General features: G+C 37.6%; 1 protein-coding gene across 6 annotated transcripts in view; it reads left to right on the forward strand.

Annotated features, from left to right (window-relative positions):
* FGD4 (FYVE, RhoGEF and PH domain containing 4) overlaps nucleotides 1-18,419 on the forward strand; it is a 199,473-nt gene that overhangs the window by 148,918 nt on the left and 32,136 nt on the right. For all 6 annotated transcript variants that reach the window (XM_067696109.1, XM_067696108.1, XM_067696111.1 and 3 more), the window contains 3 exons: nucleotides 10,400-10,489; nucleotides 12,467-12,612; nucleotides 13,070-13,226. In XM_067696109.1, the coding sequence (XP_067552210.1) occupies nucleotides 10,400-10,489; nucleotides 12,467-12,612; nucleotides 13,070-13,226 (393 nt within the window). The remainder of the gene's footprint in view (nucleotides 1-10,399; nucleotides 10,490-12,466; nucleotides 12,613-13,069; nucleotides 13,227-18,419) is intronic.

Below are 18,419 nucleotides of genomic sequence, written 5' to 3' on the forward strand. Positions count from 1 at the left end.
AAAGGCAACACAAGCGAAGAAATTATCCAGCTTTACTAATCGATCTTTCATTGTTGCTAGTATTGTAATGACAGCTCCAACTAAAGTCGTAGGCATTTTAAAATGATGTGTAGAATAATGGAAAAGTTTCCTCACTAACCATGTGGATAGTTCATAAATGCCTTGAGGGTAGCTTTTCATTATTCAGTTAGAATTGATGGGGAACTCAGAAACTTCTTTTTTTTTTTTTTTTTTTTTTTGCGGTACACGGGCCTCTCACTGCTGTGGCCTCTCCCGTTGCGGAGCACAGGCTCCAGACGCGCAGGCTCAGCGGCCATGGCTCACGGGCCCAGCCGCTCCGCGGCATGTGGGATCTTCTCAGACCGGGGCACGAACCCGTGTCCCCTGCATTGGCAGGCGGACTCTCAACCACTGCGCCACCAGGGAAGCCCCAGAAACTTCTTTATGTTGTGGTGACTCCGTTTAGTATTTTGGAAAGATATAAGAAAGAAATGAGAAAAAGTGTGCTTCAGAGAGCCTGCACCTGAATAAAACCACCTATTGTTCACTTTAAAAATTCAGTATGCAGGCTCACTCTCCTTGGTGCTGGAAACAGAAATGAACAAGGCAAGCCCTTTCCACAAAGCCTCAGTCTGCTGAGGGGAGAAAGACATAAGTAAATCAGCATGATATGTTGCAAAAAGGGCTTGGGAAACACAGATGAGAAAAAAGCTGTGCCTGGAGGAATGCTGGTGAGGGGCAGGCTGCTGAGAAGCAGCAGAATTGGGCTTGAAGGAGGAGTGGGAGGTGCTGGTGGTCCAGAATAGGCAGTAACAGGGAGGTAGGGAAGATGATTGCATCTAGGCTGAGAGCAGGTGTGAGAAGTAGAAACAAGAGGGTAGCTGCCGTGTTTAGGGGTTTTCTGGTCTCATAATAGAGGCCAGAAGGGCTAGTGAAATGAGTGTGGGAGTAGAAGGATAGGCTTAAAAAGAAAAGGTAAGCTAAGGATAAATTGCAATGGGTTTGTCTGCCTAAGCTGTACTTTTTCCCCTGAAAACAATGGAGACTTTTTTTTAAAGATTTTTTTAAAGTCTGAATAAAAATTAATAATCCTTATAGAAAATCAAGAAAATGCAGCAAAGAGTAGAGAATACAAAATCACTCATAGTTCTACCACCCAGAGAAAAATGCTTTGATATCTAACATTCCAGCTTGTTTTTCTCAGCTGATATTTAAAAAAAATATATGTCAGTAGCATAATGTATGGTCATTCTGCATCCTGTTTTGTAGGATTAAACATAGGTATTTTCCCATGTTATTTCAAACTTTCCATAAGCCTAATACTATCTGGCCTAAGAGGCATTTAATTAAAGCATGGAAGTGACATGATTATACATCTGTGGGTTTTAGAAAAATGACTCAGATGAAAGGAAAAACAGATGGAGCAGGGAACATGGTTAGTAAGCAACTGTTGTAGTCCAGGTGTGAAAGGAAGAGGTCCTGGACGAAGCAGAGGGTTAGGGCAAGGGAGAGAGATTGCTGAGAACTGCGTGGCTGGATGTAGAGAATGAGTCATGTTCAACTCCGAGCTTGGATGAAGAGGCAGACGGTGTACCATTTACTGAACTACAAGAGAATAGAAAGAACAACATATTTGGGGGGCAAAAAAATTAATTGGATTTAGACATAATGAATTTAAAGGACTTGTGGGATGTCCAGGTAAAGATACCTAAAACAAAAATGGAATATTCTGGAGACATTATGGGTTATTGGTTAAGGATGAAAGCTTTAGAATTAAGAGATGAGTTCCAATCCCAGCCCCATTACTTCCCAGCTATGTGATCTCAGACACTGCACTTTAGTATAACTCTGCAGGCCTTGGTTGAGATGACAGACAAGAAGGAAAGTGATTGTGTTTGAAATGAGGGGAGGGAGTAGAGTTGCTGATTAGGTTACTTTTATGCTACTCAGTTTATGGTACCTGCAAGACATCCATTTGGAGATAATAATTAGGCAGATGAAATATGGATCTGGAGCTCAGGAAAGAGGGTAGGAATGTAAAAGGATGTACATAAGCATGTGATTAATATTGCCGAAATAGAATGTGTAGGAACCAGAAGAAGGCCAAGAACTGAGCCCTAGAGAGCACAAGCATAATCGAAAGGGGAACATAGAGATTTGTCTGAGAGGGGAAAGAAGAAGAGAGAGCAGTGTCATGAGAACCACTGGGGTTGAGAGGGTGGGAGACGGTGGGGGGGTGGTATTGGTGAGCTTGTGAGGATGGTCATCATTTAGAATGTGGAACTAGAAGTTAACCTGGAGACCTAGGCCTTTACTGGCACATTATAGCTAAGTAGCTCAGTAAACCTGGGTATTCAGATTAAATACAGTGAATCTATATTGCACATATACTGTGTTCAAGTCACTGCAGTAAATTCAAAGAGGAAACTACCAGTCGAGAAGGAGGATTAAGATAAATAAATGACCATTACTTAAGATATCATGGGGTAAAGGGGAAAGGAGAGCTCAAAGATAAAGCCAAGGTTTGGAGCATGGCTGAGAGGATGAATTACCTGTTGTTAGCAGAAATGGAGAACTCAGGCAGAGTCTGGAAAGTCAGGTGCCTGGAGGTCACAGGGTACACAAAGATTCAGTATGGGTGTGAGAGAAAAGGAAAGGTCAGATCTTGAAAACACAGTGGTTGTTGTATGTAGCGTAAAAAAAAAACTAAAACAAAACAGAGTGATACAGCATAACCTGGTGGTCAGGAAGATAGGCTCAAGAGCCAGACTCTCTATGTTTGAATCCCAGCTCAGCTACTTACCAGCTATGTGGCCTTGAGCAGGTCACTTAAACATCTCTGTATCTCAGTTTCCTCATCTGTAAAATGGAGGTAATATTACCTACCTCATAACATTTTTACAAGGCATAGATCATTAAATAGTTGTAAAGTACATAGAACAGTGCCTTGAAACAATGTGAGCTGTGTTTGTTAAATAAAACATAAAATAAAAATCCTGTTTCCTCATTTGTAAATCTAGATGAATAGATTCATGACCTGAGATGTCCCTTAATAGACCAAAATTCAACATAGCTTACCTGCTGAAGATCCCAGCCCCTCTCTCTCAGTTCTATTTTAAACTAAGGTGCTCCCTTACAGGATACACAGAGATAAGTTTGCATGCCTCATGCCATGTGAGGCACTCACTACTGTGTACAAAGTTTTGACTCTGGGGAATCATCACCAGAAATATTTATGTGACCTTATTACTTTGATATTCTGCCTAGGCTTCGGATAGTTTAATTCAGTTATTGATTGTGAGTATATATTACATTTTCTTGGTGTCTGATCTTTAATTTCTGCTAAACCCAAAGGACAGTTTAGTCTAATATATACTAAATTGGGTGTAAGAAGAGCAAAGTTCTTCTCTCTTTGCTGTCACTTCCTGTCTGATCTTGTGCAAGTAACCAAACTGTCTCAGTGCAGGCTCTTTCTCCCTCCTCCCCACCCTCTCTTAAAAGGATGTAATTTAAACCTTCAGATTAAAAGCTCTCACTTGCCTCTTCTCCTCTTTCGAATTGGGTAAACAGTATAGAGGACATAGATTTGAAAAATATTGGTGCTGGTCACAATTAGGCTTGGATTTTGCTCCCAAAGCTTCCTGAAGGATCATGTTAAAGTACCAGACTGTTTATGCTTGTGACACTATATTATGCAGCAGGGATAGGAATAATGCCTGCATGTCATAGTGGGCGTTCTCTTTTTCTTGTAATGTGAACCTGGTGATAAATTTCTTCCTGATTACAACTCTTCCCTGAGACCACGTGACCTTACTTATGGCATTATTGCATGATCTTAATAGAACACAAAATCTGTGTTTTGTTCCCTTAGCTTTTCATTTTCTTGTTCCCCAGATCCAGGGGGAGTTCTCTTAGTTAAAAGGTGGTAGCAGAGTACGAACTTTGTTTTCACAGACCTGCATTGAATCCTAGCTTAGTCACTTACTAGCTGTGTGACTTTGGGCAGGTTACCCAGCCTCACTAGGACACAGCTTCCTCGTCTATAAAATGAGGGGATAACGCTACCTGCTTCACAGGAGTATTAAGAGGGTTACATTAGATAATTCATGTGAAGAACGTAGAATAGTGCCAATAAATAGTGGGAGTTGCCCCTGTCACTCACTTATGATATAACTTCCCTTGATTACCTTGCTCTTCAGTATACTGAGAAAGAATACTGGAATGAAGGTGTCTAACACAAAATTAAAGATTTTAAGTTGTGTTTTGAGATGATAGACTAATTATGTGACATTTAAATATCATTGTGATCTAATTTTTAATTATCACCTGGAACCACACTGAAGATTTTGATGTCTGTAAATACATTAAAAAATGACATATCAAAATGTTGATGCATCTCATGAATTGTGGTACAAAATCAAGTGTTTATTTCCTAAGTTGACTCATCTTGCTATGAGAGAATGGACTTTAGGGAATGCAGGGACACATACCTATACAAAACCACATCTTCCTTCTGCATGGTAGAATACAGTTAACTGATGACATATTTGGATAGAAATTCCGCACGAGCAAGAAACATCCATTCTGGTCCTATAAAACATGATAATTTATATAGATATTATTTTAAATATAACATGGAATATGTTATAAATATACATATGGAAAAGGCTATAAGAACTTTTAGTAGTTTTGATTCAGTGTTTTTAGGGGAAAAACTTCCTGCTTAAAGTGAAATCACATGAGAACATGTATTGAAGAGTTATAAAGCATAGTATCAATATCTGATTCCTTTTTAAACAGTTTAAGATTCTGCCCTTAAAGCATCTTTCAGGAAACAGTTACTCACTGGCATTTGTGAAATTCTTTTCAAAATATCTACTCCCCTGCTTGGGGTTTTGAGACATGTGCAGGGCGTATGGCACTAAGATTCTGAAGAGTGAATTGCTGGCTCCACACAAGCATTTTCTGCCTATACAGTTAATGAACTCTGAGAGCTGCTCTTTGTCCTGGCTCCCGCCATATGGAAGAGTCATGCCAAAAGGTCTGAAAGGACCTGCAGGAGCTGGTGACATCTGCAAGGAAGGAGGCAGAACTGACACTGCAATGCTTCATGTGCCAGTGGGTACAGTGACTAATAACTAGGCTGACCCTAACCCAAGTGAAAATGGAGCAGATCTCTACGAAAAGATTCTCAGAGGTATAAAGGTACACAGTAATAGCCTAGGAATGCATTAAGCAGAGAGGAGCAGGGGAAAATAAATTGTATAGTCTATTAGTGTAAGAGGAGTGTATCTTACTTTCTCAGTTCTGATAGTTTAGGTATACTCTAGTATATTTTTGTTTGAGGCAATACTCTGAGAATCAGCTTTCAATAGAGTATATATTTGCAGGTAAAAAAAGAAAGAAAACCAATCCCTTTATTTTATAGAGGAATATCAAAAGTAAGATACTTTTTAAATAGCATAGTTATAATTATTTTGAAAAGTCAAGCCTGTGTATTCAGCTGCAAAAGAATCCAATGGGATTACTCATCAAATCAGTATTGTGTAACCATTATTGTTTTCCAAAGAATCACAAAAATAAATGACTTCTTAGTAAAGTGCTATTTTAAAAAATATCAGGCTACAGCCCCAATGTACCAGCAGCTTTAAAACTACTTTGTGCATTATTTAAGCATAAGTCTGATAGAGTAGTTGACCCTGTACATTATAGGTAAGTTTCAGAAACTAAACTAATTTTTTAAAATTTGGAAGCCATCATATTGTTACATCAAATATGACTGAATTTTTTATACCTGATAATTATTACTAAATGCTAAAAAGTCTGCTTTAAATAAAATTTATGTTGGAAAAATAATCAGTATATAAATTAAAATGCACATTCCATTTTTAAGTGGATAGTTGGTATTTTGTTAGTCTGTTCACTTGTAGGCACTTAATACAATCTTGGTTTTTGTTGCAAAGAAGGGTTAGAATGAGAGCCAACTATTTACTGAAGAGTTACTCAAAAATCACATACTCTCTTATGTGAATAAAATCTGATTCATTTGGGTTCTGTGTGAACTTGGGCAAGTTTCCTGGCCTCTTTGAGCCTTGGATGTCTTTTTTTAAGCTCTGGAATTTTGTTTTGTTGTGTGTGTATACTACCTATAAAATAGGAATAATAATGGCACCCATTTTATAGACTTGTAAGGACCAATCAATCTGTGTAAAATACTTTTAACAGTCTGGCATATAACAAGCAATGAGTGAATAATTGTTAGCTGTTCTTATTATGGTGATGCTATTATTGTTGTGATTAACCTAAAGAAAGGCTCCATGAGTCTGTGATGTCCTCACTTCCACCACAAAATCCCTAGTAACTTTTCACAAACCTTATATGTGAGTGATTAAACCATATGTCAGCAAGTTTACTTTGTGTTGACTTTGGCAAGGTCAGGGACCTAATGTTAGAAGACCATCTGTGTGGAAGAAATATAGCTTTTACTAATAACTGCTGGCATACCCTTGGATTTTGCAAAATATGACCAGGATACCCACAATTTGCCACGTTCAGCTAAAGTATAATTTGCGGTCAGCAAAAAGATTGTTTCTTAGAAGCTTCCTATTTAAGATCTCGTAGGATATGGAAGACCTCTGGGGTGACTTCATTGCATAGCAATAATAGACATTATGACTTATTGTTTAATGAATTCTCTGACTTACAAAAGATGTATTATTTTATCATGGCACAAAATCTGCTGGATTGTTTTCTTTAAAGATATTAGCTAGAACTAGAATTAGAATATACAAAAGAGTATAGTGGGTCAAAAAGATATCTCCACTATTAGAATAAAATGAAGGGCTTGAAAAGAATGAACTACTAATAACAACTTGGATCGATCTCAAATGCATTTTGATAAAGCAAGACTCAAAAGGCACATGCTGTGTGATTTCATTTACATGACACTCTGGAACAAGCCAGATCAACAATTACTAGGAGCTGGTGGTGGAAGAGGAGTGGGGTTGACTGCAGAGACCTAAGAAAAGTTTCGATAGAAATGTTCTGTATCTTGATTGTGGTGGTGGTGACATGATTGTAACCATTCATCAAAACTCCTAGAACTATTCACCAAAAGGGTGACTTTTACTAATTGTAAATTTCATCTCAGTAAATCTGGCTTAAAAAACCAAAACAAATGGCTGTAGTGTTGGTGCAGGTCAGTATTTCCTGTGAGTGTGTAGAACAGCATATCACTTTTTCTGAAATGTTGATGTAATTCTTATGTATTTACTTATTACACTTAATTACATCTTTGAAATTCACATTTTTAGTTCATTAAGTATTTTACTTCTCTATAAATAGTGATTGTCTAAAAATTTCTTGAAAGTTTATCAGTTTCATGGAATATACTACATATGTTTCTTAGTATTTAAGTTTTTTATATTAATCAGGATGCTACAAATAACACCAATATTACTCGACCTGGCTTAAACAATAAGGAAGTTTATTGGCTTCATCTCTGTGGTTATGGGATGGCTGCTTATAGCACTCAAGACTACATGTACCCTCATTTACGTGGAGCAGCAAAGAGAGATCTCTTTTTTCATGGTTCTTCCTAAGAGTAGGGAGCCTCCTTTTCCAAAGCTGCCAGTGCATATTCCCTTGTGTCTCATTGGCCCCTGAACCTATCGCTGTATACTCCTGAGTGTGACACCATTCAGGGCTCCCCTTTTGATCTGTGGATAAGGTCAGTTTCCCCAAAGAAAGGGCTACATAGTAGGTAGACGCACTAACCAAATCTGGATACCATTAAGAGATAGCGGGGAAGGGATGCCAGGTAGGCAGGCAACAATGCTAGTACTTTACTCTGAGTTTAAGTTAAACCAAAACTTTGACTAATTATGGAATTTGACTACTACATAGTTGTTTCTTTTAAAATATTTATTTGGCTGCGCCGGGTCTTAGTTGTGGCACACAGGATCTTCGTTACTGCATGCGGGATCTTTTAGTTGCAGCATGTAGGCTCTTAATTGTGGCATGCGGGATCTAGTTCCCTAACCAGGGATCAAACCTGGGCCCTCTGCAATGAGATCGAGGAGTCTTAACCACTGGACCACCAGGGAAGTCCCGATTACTACATAGTTCTTATTTCAGTGTTTCTGAGACCACAAATTATTTAAACGTATTATATTACTTTACCCTAAAGACTTCACATAAAAATACCTCAGTTCTGTAAGAAGCAACGTGGTAACTTACCACGTTAGAACATATATTGCATATAAAGCATAAAATAGATGTCATATGTGTTTAACACAATGAAGCATTTATACAACTTAATAGCATTTTATACATAGTTTAAAATGTAGCATTTACACAAATCAGACACTGGTTTAAAGTACACTTTGGTCTGCTTTGGTACTAAAGTTTTTACTAAACTCTTATTATATTTCGTAGTCTCCTAGAATGAGAAAAGTATTTCAGTAAAGTAACTAGGTAGAAACAACTCTGGATGGTACGCAGAGTCTGGATTTTATCCTGTCAGTGAGAAGAGTTCTATTGAAGAATTTTGGGTTTTCCTATGGGAACTAACATTAGGTGAGCAGAGCAGAGTTTTTGTTCTGTTTTGTTTTTAAATTTTATTTGTTTATTTATTTTTTGGCTGCGTTGGGTCTTCGTTGCTGTGCGCAGGCTTTCTCTAGTTGTGGTGAGCAGGGGCTACTCTTCCTTACGGAGCACAGGCTCTAGGCATGCTTGCTTCAGTAGTTGTGGCTTGGGGGCTCTAGAGCGCAGGCTCAGTAGTTGTGGTGCACAGGCTTAGTTGCTCCGTAGCACATGGGATCTTCCTGGACCATGGATCGACCCTGTGTCCCCTGCATTGGCAGGTGGATTCTTAACCACTGCTGTGCCACCAGGGAAGTCCCCAGAGCAGAGTTTTAGAAAAATTCCTCATAAGATAGTATTCAAGGTGGGTTAGAGCCAAAAAAAATAATGGAATCAGTTAATTGGGCAACTAACTATTGATTGGCCTGGGCTTGAGATAAGGTATGAGCAAAACAGGGTGGCAGTCATGAGAGCTTAAAAGATGGATGCTAAAGACAAAATGCCATGAATAGGAGTTGGTGGCTGACTGGATTTTGTGGTAGGGAACTAAGCTTAAAGTAATTTAAGTCAGCTAACTGGAAAGGGATGGAACCATTGCTAGGATGGTAAGGTTGGAGGGTGGTGGTAGAATGGAGATTTTACAGAAATGATGAGTTTGGTCTTAGATTGACAACATGTCAGAGTGGTAATAAATGTCCAGCAATAGTTAGTCATGTGAGACTGCTTCTCATTCATTCATTCAGTGATATTTTATTGAGTGCCAGTGTTTTATTGAAGCACTGCAGTAGATACAAGAGATGGAGCAGTTAACAACGAAAAAATGTTCCTGTCCTCATGGCACTAGCAAGGTTATACAAAGATATTTAAGAGTTAAGTAAATACAAACTGAAGAAATATTAAAGTCTAGATTTAATTAAAAGTGATATAGATAGAGGGAGGTGGGTGCGAGAATAGGTGAAAGATTAACAATGAGTTGATGTTGGATCTTGGTGATGGACACATGGGGGTTTGTTTTACTATTTTCTTTACTTCTATATATAATTGAAATTTTCCATAATAAAAAGTTTTTTTAAGGTAAAAAGTTCTGTGCATAGAGCTAATAATTAAACAAGATCTTTGAGAGAGTGATAAAAACATGTCCAAAGAGTAGCCTGAGAGAGGTAGGGGGAAAATGAGGAAAGTATAGTGTCTGGGAAGTAAAAAAGATAAAAGAAGTTTCAAAGAAAAGGTGGAAGATAGTGTTAATTGATACAGAGATCAAAGACGTTATCATAAATTAAATCTAGCTGTTTTCTAATTTTGTTCATTTCTGGTTGGATGTTCCTTGATGACTGAAAGGAATTGGGTACCTGAGAAGCTTAGGAAAACTTTTGATGAAACCATTTTTTTTAATCAGTTTTTTAAAAGTTTTATTTATTTGCTTGATTTTGGCTGCATTGGGTCTTCATTGCTACAAGTGGGCTTTCTCTAGTTGCTGTGAGTGAGGGCTACTCTTCATTGCGGTGCCCGGGCTTCTTATTGTGGTGGCTTCTCTTGTTGCAGAGCACAGGCTCTAGGTGCACGGGCTTCAGTAGTTGTGGCTCGCGGGCTCTAGAGAGCAGGCTCAGTAGTTGTGGCACACGGGCTTAGTTGCTCTGCGGCATGTGGGATCTTCCCGGACCAGGGCTAGAACCCATGTCCCCTGCACGGGCAGTCGGATTCTTAACCACTGCGCCACCAGGGAAGTCCTTGATGAAACCATTTGATAATATTTATTATTTGAGAAATACTGTACAAGCTTTATTTCCTGATATGTGAATATCTGTTCTGTTTTCAGGAGACTAATGAGCAAAAACTTCACAAAATAGCCAATGAACTTTTGCTTACAGAAAGAGCTTACGTCAGCCGACTTGACCTCTTAGATCAGGTAATATTTTCCCTTTCAGTATTTTATTTTTTGGCATTATACATCATTTTAACTTAGTAATTTAAGTGTTTTAGAAACTGCAAGAAGGACCTAGCCATTTTTGGCAAGTGAAAGCTACTTCCTCAAGGAGATCTCTAACATTTTCAGCTCTATCAGTGAATTCATTAGGTATAAAGTTTTCATAATTCATAAAAAACAGATTGAAGGACTCTCTGTAGGAGTCACAAAATGCATTTATCTGTGTCTTTCAATCCTAAACACTACTCTGTTTCTTGCCCACTTACTGTGATCCTGAAGGCCGTGTTAGTAAATAGGAGATTCTGATGCTGGCATGAATACATCACTGATTCTTGTCTCACTTGCTGTTGTAAATGATCTGAATTCCTGCAGTCATAGGGCCAGAAGGAATTTTGAGAGTTCGCTTGTTCGGCCTTGCATAAAACGTTCAAAACAGTGCCAGGTGTAAATATTTGTTGAATACGTGAAAAACATTTTGTACTTTCATCATGATAGATGCTTGTGAATCATCTCAAATATACATTTGCAAAGAAAGTTTTAAAATGCATCATTAAGAATAACTGTTAAACATGATGGCCTCTTAATCCTGTTTCAGTGATAAAAGATCAAGATAATTGGTAGATTGTCTGCTGATACAGACTCCTCTTATTAAAAGATAAAGTTGCCAACTTTGAGTAAATTAGTTGCAAGAAGATGTCCCGCTACTGCAGTTGGAAAAATGGAACTTCGTGGGAGCAGGCCATCCTGGGCACACCTTTTTATCAGTTCCTAGAGCAGACTACATGCCTGTTAGGGTGAGCCTTAAGGGTCCGGATTAAGACTTGTGTTCTCTGAGATAATGTGTTTGTGACTCAGATACTCATTTTCCAAAGAATTTCTCCATAAGTCAATCAATTCATGTTGGTTTGTGCCTTTGAAACAATGTTTCTCCTCATGGTGATTACAGACCTGAAACTTTTAGGTATTCCCATAGTAGAAATGTGTTTTTTCCACTTACCAAGTTGCACTTTTTTTTTTCTTTCTTTTTTTTTCCATCCATATTATCTTGTCAGCTACTGTTGCTGACCTTCTAGAATTTAATCATAATTACTAAAATATCCTATTGGAGTCTCTAAGGACATAATTTGGTATTCTTTTTGCCTCTCAAGAAAATGCAATGGAGGTGAATTTAGAAAACAAACAACCATCTGGACATTATGAAAGAACAGACCTCCTTCTGCCTACATTTAACAGAATGGCAATTAAGAGGTATAGTAGCCCTACTAGAGTAGAGCTAAGACGGCAAAATTTTTTTTACTGTCTTTAAGATACCTGTTATTATGTACAAGAGAAGATCTTTTGATCCTCATTTCTGAGTTTTAAGTTACCATGCATTATTATTTACTAAAGCAGGAAAACATGTGAGAACTGAAATACTCTTTTGTTCATGCATTGACCACGTATTTTTTAAGCACCTTTTCTACTGTGAGAAGTAAGTCACAATGTTCTACCTCCCCAAGGAGTGTACAGTTTTAATAGGGAAAATGAGATACATGCCAACAAATTATAATAAAGGGCAATATGTAATATGTGCCATAGAAGTCACTCAAAATATAAAGAGGAGTGGAAAATACCACAGTTATTATGCATCTGTATAGTTTTCCATCTTTTAACTCTACCTATGGATAGGAAGGGTAAATCCTGTTACCCTCAACTGGAAATTCTCTGGAACAGAAAAGATTAACATCCCACAGATAGAGGCATAGCCTAGGTTAGAGTCAAAGCTTCCTAATTCTAATTCCTGGTTCTTCTTAAAGCATATACTCACTCCTACATTTCAAAAATGATTGATTTCTTGAATCACGAACTTTTCCATTTATTCAACAAAAAGTTACTAAGAGCCCACTATGTGCCTTAGCACAGTGCTAGATGGTTAACCAATAACTTTGAAGTAATGTTTGCATTAATTCTCTTATTCAGGTATTTTATTGCAAACTACTGGAAGAAGCAAATCGAGGCTCATTTCCAGCAGAGATGGTGAATAAAATCTTTTCTAATATTTCATCAATAAATGCCTTCCATAGTAAATTCCTATTGCCAGAGCTGGAGAAAAGAATGCAAGAATGGTAAGAGGCGTAGATAGCAAATAATATATCTAAGGCAGTCATACTAGAACCTGTGTTATTCAGCTGTTAACTTGAAATAATAATGCTACACAGAGCTGTAAACAAACATTTACGCAAAGTTTTTATGTTAAAGATCACTGAAAGACCGTGTGGTACATTTTTGTCTTTAGTTGAAAAAGGTTTCATCTCTCCTTTCCAAGCTATAGTTTGATTAGTGGAGACAAGATATTAAGGGTAATCTGGAGCTTCAAGATTTCCAAGAGTAAAGCATCTCTCTTTACTGTGTTATTCCTAAACTCCCTGTAAAAAGGTGCTTTTTCGCTTTCTCTCAATCTCACAGCAAAGTGGATCTGACAAAGCACAGGGTACGTGTAGAAAGTGATTACTTCATTTGGAGTCCTGTTAATTCACTCATTCTATAAGAAATCTTAACAACTTGTTTCTATGTTTTATACAGGGAAACTACCCCTAGAATTGGTGACATCCTTCAGAAATTGGCCCCATTCCTTAAGATGTATGGAGAATATGTGAAGGGATTTGATAACGCAATGGAATTGGTTAAACACATGACAGAGCGTATTCCCCAGTTCAAATCAATAATTGAAGAAATTCAGGTAATAGGACTCTTTTGTTCAAGGCTATAATTACTTTTTCTGTACAAATCATAAGGTCTTCTAGATCTAAAATTTAGATTGAGAGATTTGAGACACCTGGCCAAATTCCATTCTGGTCTGAATTATGCAGAAATCATCTCTGCAAAGTTAAAATATTTATTGAGCACGTGCAATATACTGAACAGTGAATTCTCCATTTGCTTTTGAGGCAAGGAAAGTCTGGCTTTATCAAGGTCCACATTAATTTACAAAGTAAGTTCCCATTCAGCTCTGTGTCTCTCTTGCTTGCTTTCAGAGGTTGAGATGTTGGAATGACTATAAATGAATATAAAGAATGATTGCTATAAACCCTGACATTTTAGAAACATAATTACAGTTGATCCTTGAACAACGTAAGGGTTATGGGTGCTGATCCCCTGTGTGTTTGAAAATCCCAGTATAACTTTACTGTCAGCCCTCCATATCTGTGGTTATGCCTCATGGATTCAACCAACCATGGATTAGTACTGTAGTACGCGTTTACTGAAAAAAAAAATGTGCATATAAGTTGACCTGTGCAGTTCAAACCCATGTTCAAGGATCAACTGTATTCTGTTTTATTTCATTTTGGGGTGTTTTTTTGGTCATTTTATATATGTGTCCTGACTTTTAAAATTTCATCAAACCTGGATAATACATTTTAATAGTATCATAGTAATTTCTGTTTGATTCTCTAGTCAAAACTTTTAATCATTTCTTCTTTGCTGAAGTTTAAATATTGAAAAGGAATTCTTTAGATCACATAAGGTTATTTGGGTGGGGATTCTTTTTTTTTTTTTTTAAGATGTTGGGGGTAGGAGTTTATTAATTTATTTTTGCTGTGTTGGGTCTTCGTTTCTGTGCGAGGGCTTTCTCTAGTTGTGGCAGGCGGGGGCCACTCTTCATCGTGGTGCGCGGGCCTCTCACTATTGTGGCCTCTCTTGTTGCGGAGCACAGGCTCCAGATGCGCAGGCTCAGTAGTTGTGGCTCACGGGCCTAGCTGCTCCGTGGCATGTGGGATCTTCCTGCACCAGGGCTCGAACCAGTGTCCTCTGCATTAGCAGGCAGACTCCCAACCACTACGCCACCAGGGAAGCCCCTGTGTTACATAAATATTTTTATATGTTTTTTAAACTCATTAATATAGTGATATGATTACTGTTTTGTACAATTTTATGTCTTTTAAAGAAGTTAAGAGAATATTAAAAAATATCTATACGCAGATCAATGTGATGCTGACAACATCAACAAAAGAAAAGACAAAAACCACATGATCATCTCAATAGATGCAGAAAAAGCATTTGATAAAATGCAACATCCATTCATGATAAAAACTCTTACCAAAATGGGTATTGAAGGAACATATCTCAACATAATAAAAACTATTTATGAAATACCCACAGCCAGCATAACACTCAATGGTGAATAGCTTGAAAGCCTTCCCACTAAAATCTGGAGCAAGACAATGATGCCCATTCTCACCACTTCTATTCAACATAGTATTTGGAAGTCCTAGCCACAGCAATCAGACAAGAAAAAAGAAATAAAAGGTATCCAAATTGGAAGAGAAGTGGTACAATTGTCATTATATGCAGATGACATGATGCTGTATATAGAAAACCCTTAAAGACTCCACACAGAAACTACTAGAAACTGATAAATGAATTCAGCAACATAGCAGGATACAAGATTAACATACATAAATCTGTTGCACTTCTTTACACTAACAATGAAATATCAAGAAGGGAAAGTAAAAAAATAATTCCTTTTAAAATTGCAGCCAAAAAAAAAAAATACTTAGGAATAAAACCTGACAAAGGAGGTAAAAGACTTATATTCTGAGAATTATAAAACATTGATAAAGGAAATTGAAGATGATTCAAAGAAATGGAAAACTATCCCATGCTCTTGGATTGGAAGAATTAATATTGTTAAAACAGCCATACTACCAGAAGTAATCTACAGGTTTAATACAATCCCTATCAAAATACCCATGACATTTTTTACAGAGCTAACACAAATAATCCTAAAATTTATATGGAACCATAAAAGACCCAGAATTGCCAAAGCAATCCTGAGGAAAAAGAACAAAGCTGGGGGCATAACCCTCCAAGACTTCAGACAGTACTATAAAGCCACAATAATCAAAACACTGTGATATTGGTATAAAAACAGACACGTGGATCAGTGGAACAGAATAGAGAGCCCAGAAATAAACCCACACACCTATGGTCAGTTAATCTTCGACAAAGGAGACAAAAATATACAATGGAGAAAAAACAGTCTCTTCAGCAATTGGTGTTGGGAAACCTGAACAGCTGCATGTAAATCAATGAAGTTAGAACATACCCTCCCACCATACACAAAAATAAATTCAAAATGGCTTAAAGACTTAAATATAAGACATGACACCATAAAACTCCTAGAAGAGAATATAGCAAAACATTGTCTGACAGAAATCGTACCAATGTTTTCCTAGGTCAGTCTCCTGAGGCAATAAAAATAAAAGCAAAAATAAACAAATGGAACCTAGTCAAACTTATAAGCTTTTGCACAGCAAAGGAAACTGTAAGCAAAATGAAGAGACAGCCTATGGACTAGGAGAAAATATTTGCAAGTGGTACAACCAACAAGGGCTTAATTTCCAAAATATACAAATGGCTCATACAACTCATAACAAAAAAGCAAACAACCCAGTCAAGAAATGGGCAGATGACCTAAATAGACATTTCTCCAAAGAAGACATACAGATGGCCAAAAGGCACATAAAAAGATGATCAACATCACTAATTATTAGAGAAATGCACGTCAAAATTACAGTGAGGTATCATCTCACACCAGTCAGAATGGCCATCATTTAAAAGTCTACAAATAAATGCTGGAGAGGATGTGGAAAAAAGGGAACCCTCCAACACTGTTGGTGGGAATGTAAATTGGTGCAGCCACTATGGAGAATAGTATGGAGGTTCCTTTAAAAACTTAGAGTAACCATATGATCCAGCAATCCCACTCCTGGACATATATCCAGAGAAAACTCTAATTCGAAAAGATACATGCACCCCAATGTTCATAGCAGCACTATTTACAATAGCCAAGACACGGAAGCAACTTAAATCTCCATCGACAGTTGAATGGATAAAGAGGATGTAGTATATATACACAGTGGAATACTACTCAGCCATAAAAGTGAATGAAATAATGTCATTTGTAGCAACATGGATGGACCTAGAGATTATCATACTAAGTGAAGTAAGTCAGAAAGAGAAAGACAAATACATATGACATCACTTATATGTGGAATCTAAAATATGACTCAAATGAACTTATTTATGAAACAGAAACAGACTCAAAGACATAGAAAACAAGCTTATGGTTACCAAAGAGGAAAGAGGGGTGTGGGAGGGATAAATTAGGAGTTTGGGATTAGCAGATACAAACTAGTATATGTAAAATAGATAAGCAACAAGGTCCTACTGTATAGCACCAGGAAATATATTCAATATCCTGTGATAAACCACAATAGAAAAGAATATGGACAGAGAATATATATGTGTAACTGAATCACTTTGCTGTACACCAGAAACTAACACAACATTGTAAATCAACTATTCTTCAATTTGAAAAAAGAAAAATGTCTACAAATATTTTTTTGGGGGCGGGGTTTGCTATGCGCGGGCCTCTCACTGTTGTGGCCTCCCCCGGACACGCAGGCTCAGCGGCCATGGCTCACAGGCCCAGCCGCTCCGCAGCATGTGGGATCTTCCCAGACCGGGGCATGAACCCGTGTCCCCTGCATCGGCAGGCGGACTCTCAACCACTGCACCACCAGGGAAGCCCTACAAATATGTTTTTAACCCATATATTTACCATTTCTGGAATAAGTTCCTTTCAGCATGAAAATGATGTGTTTCTTGTGAGGCAGAGTGAATAGCAATGAATTTTCTTGGGCTTTGTTTATTTGGAAAATATTTTTTTCTTCACTATTGAATGATAGCATTGCTAGACACAGAATTCTTGGCTGATAGCTTTTTTCTTTCAACAATTTGAATGTCATTTCACTGTTTTCTGTCCTCCCTTGTGTCAGATGAGAAGTTAGCCCTTAATTGTATTGACAGTCTCCTATATGTAATGAATCACTTTTCTCTTGCTGCTTTCAAAGTTTTCTCTTTGTTTTTGGCTTTTAGCAGTTTGAAAATGATGTGGATCTTTTTTGTATTTATTCTGCTTGGAGTAGCTTGAGCTTCTTGGTTGTGTAGATTTTTTTAAATCAGTCTGAGAAGTTTTCAGCCATTGTTTCTTTGAATTTCATATTTTCATTACCCACGTTTCTTTTTTTAATTAATTAATTAATTAATTAATTTTTGGCTGCGCTGGGTCTTCGTTGCTGTGCACAGGCTTTCTCCAGTTGTGGCGAGCAGGGGCTACTCTTTGTTGAGATGTGCCGGCTTCTCATTGTGGTGGCTTCTCTTGTTGCGGAGCATGGACTCTAGGCACGCAGGCTTCAGTAGCAGGCTTCAATGTGTGGGCTCAGTAGTTGTGGCACACGGGCTTAGTTGCTCCACGGCATGTGGGGTCTTCCCGGACCAGGGCTTGAACCCGTGTCCCCTGCATTGGCAGGCGGATTCTTAACCACTGCTCCACCAAGGAAGTCCCATTATGCGAGTTTCTGAGACCTGTTCAATTTTCTTCCTTTTTTCTCTTTGTTCTTTACACTGTATAATTTCAATTAATATTCCTTCAAGTTCATTGATTCTTCTGCCATCTTATTTCTTCTGTTGAGTCTCTGGGGTGAATTTTTCATTTCAGTTATTGTACTTTTCAACTCCAGAATTTTCATTTGGTTCTTTTTTATACTGTCTGATTCCTCCTTGAAAATTGCTATGTATGCATGTATTGTTGTTATACTTTTCATGTTCTTCAAATATGATTACCTTTATTTCTTTGAACATACATATAATAGCTATGTTGAAATCTTTGCTATATCCAATATCTAAGTTCACTCAGAGACAATTTTATTTGACTGCCTTTTTTCTTCAGTGTAGGTTAATACTTCACTGTTTATTTGAATATCTCTTTTTGTTTTTGCTGAATGTTGGACATTATTATTTATTTGTTTGTTTGTTTATTTATTTTTTAATTTTTGGCTGCGTTGAGTCTGCTGCTGCGCATGGGCTT

This window comes from Pseudorca crassidens, chromosome 11 (genome assembly GCF_039906515.1).
Source record: "Pseudorca crassidens isolate mPseCra1 chromosome 11, mPseCra1.hap1, whole genome shotgun sequence".
NCBI classification, from domain to species: domain Eukaryota; kingdom Metazoa; phylum Chordata; class Mammalia; order Artiodactyla; family Delphinidae; genus Pseudorca; species Pseudorca crassidens.